At 42.4% G+C, this 1,303-nt stretch overlaps 1 protein-coding gene across 1 annotated transcript in view; it reads right to left on the reverse strand.

The window, feature by feature from the left end:
• The window catches only part of HECTD4 (HECT domain E3 ubiquitin protein ligase 4), a 195,967-nt gene that overhangs the window by 126,457 nt on the left and 68,207 nt on the right, over positions 1–1,303 (reverse strand). The window contains exon 2 of the mRNA XM_042780607.1: positions 22–539. Within this exon, the coding sequence (XP_042636541.1) occupies positions 22–539 (518 nt within the window). The remainder of the gene's footprint in view (positions 1–21; positions 540–1,303) is intronic.

Here is a 1,303-nt window from a genome sequence, read left to right on the forward strand (position 1 = left end):
GGCACGTTCAACTGTCCTTACCTGGCACATGCCAAAGCCACCAGGGCAGCAGCGGCATTTTCCTTTTGTTTATGTGGGATGTGTTGGCCTGTGTCAGAAGTCTCCTCTAGCCAAGAGCACAGCAAAGTTTCAATTCCATTGAGGCAGTCAGCAGGCTCCTTGGTCAAGCTCAAGGGCTGACAGTCACGAAGGCAGTTCAATAGCACCTCAGCAGTTATGTTACAGAGAGAGGGGTCTGTTCTACTCTGGGACTGAATGAGGGGAAAGACCAGCAGGAGCCCCATCCGTGAGGTGAAGGGCGCTTGCTCGGGCTGCTGCAACAAGCCCTGGCGTTTGAGGAGGGCCAGTGTTTCTTCATCCCCCGAACTTTCCCTTTCATGCTGCTCTTCCAAGGCCAACTGGCGCTGGGCATTCCACAGTCCTCGCAAGGCATTCAGGCGGTATTCCAGCAAGCGGGCATAGGCGTTGCTCTGATTCCCACAAACAGAGCGCAAGCGTTCTGCTAATTCTGTTGGGTTCTTGGTCTCAAATGTTAAAATCTAGGGAAAGAAAGAACAGAGAAGTTGTTGGTATTTAAAAGGCATGTGTTGCTTTCCCCAGTCACTGCAGAAGCAAATATGCACCATGGTCTCTAAAAACAGTCCACACAAAAAATGATTTTAATTGCAACCAAATATGAAGACATGAACTTTACTATAAAGCTAGTTATTTCTTGATGACAAATCTCCCCCCAGCCATTTCTGCTAATGCGCCTATTAAAACTGGCATTAGATCTAATTGAGAGAAGCCACAACATAAAAGAAGAGAATTCAGCGTGAAAGCCAGAACTCATTCCAGTAATTCGTTTTTTAAACAGTGAAGCAGAAATCTTTATGAAAGGCTCTTGAGTTATAAATGTAAGTATCTTAACTGATTATTAGGTGGCTTGTCAGTGAAAACAGAACACAGTTTTATCTTTGTTCTTCAAAACTTAATATACTTACTACTAAATCATCGATTATTTACTGCTCTCTGATTCTGAAGAACACTGCATTCTTACTACTTTGAATCCATCATTCAGTTTATAGCATGGTATTTATCCAGTTCAGATTTGGAAAGGAATCACCACAACTTTTTTGCAAAAATAAACAATTATCAAAAAGTCCCCTCTAGATTTTCAGCTGGAAGACAATAAAACCATTAAATCTTCAATCAACTAAGAAAGAAAGCAGCTCTCAAGATGATGCAGAGCCATGATGTGTATAAATGTTACCAGGTGAGAATAAACAGACTATTGTAACCAAAGACTAACGGAGGGCAATCA

This window comes from Orycteropus afer, unplaced genomic scaffold (assembly GCF_000298275.1).
Source record: "Orycteropus afer afer isolate SDZICR_OR568_19922 unplaced genomic scaffold, OryAfe1.0 scaffold00048, whole genome shotgun sequence".
NCBI classification, from domain to species: Eukaryota; Metazoa; Chordata; class Mammalia; order Tubulidentata; family Orycteropodidae; genus Orycteropus; species Orycteropus afer.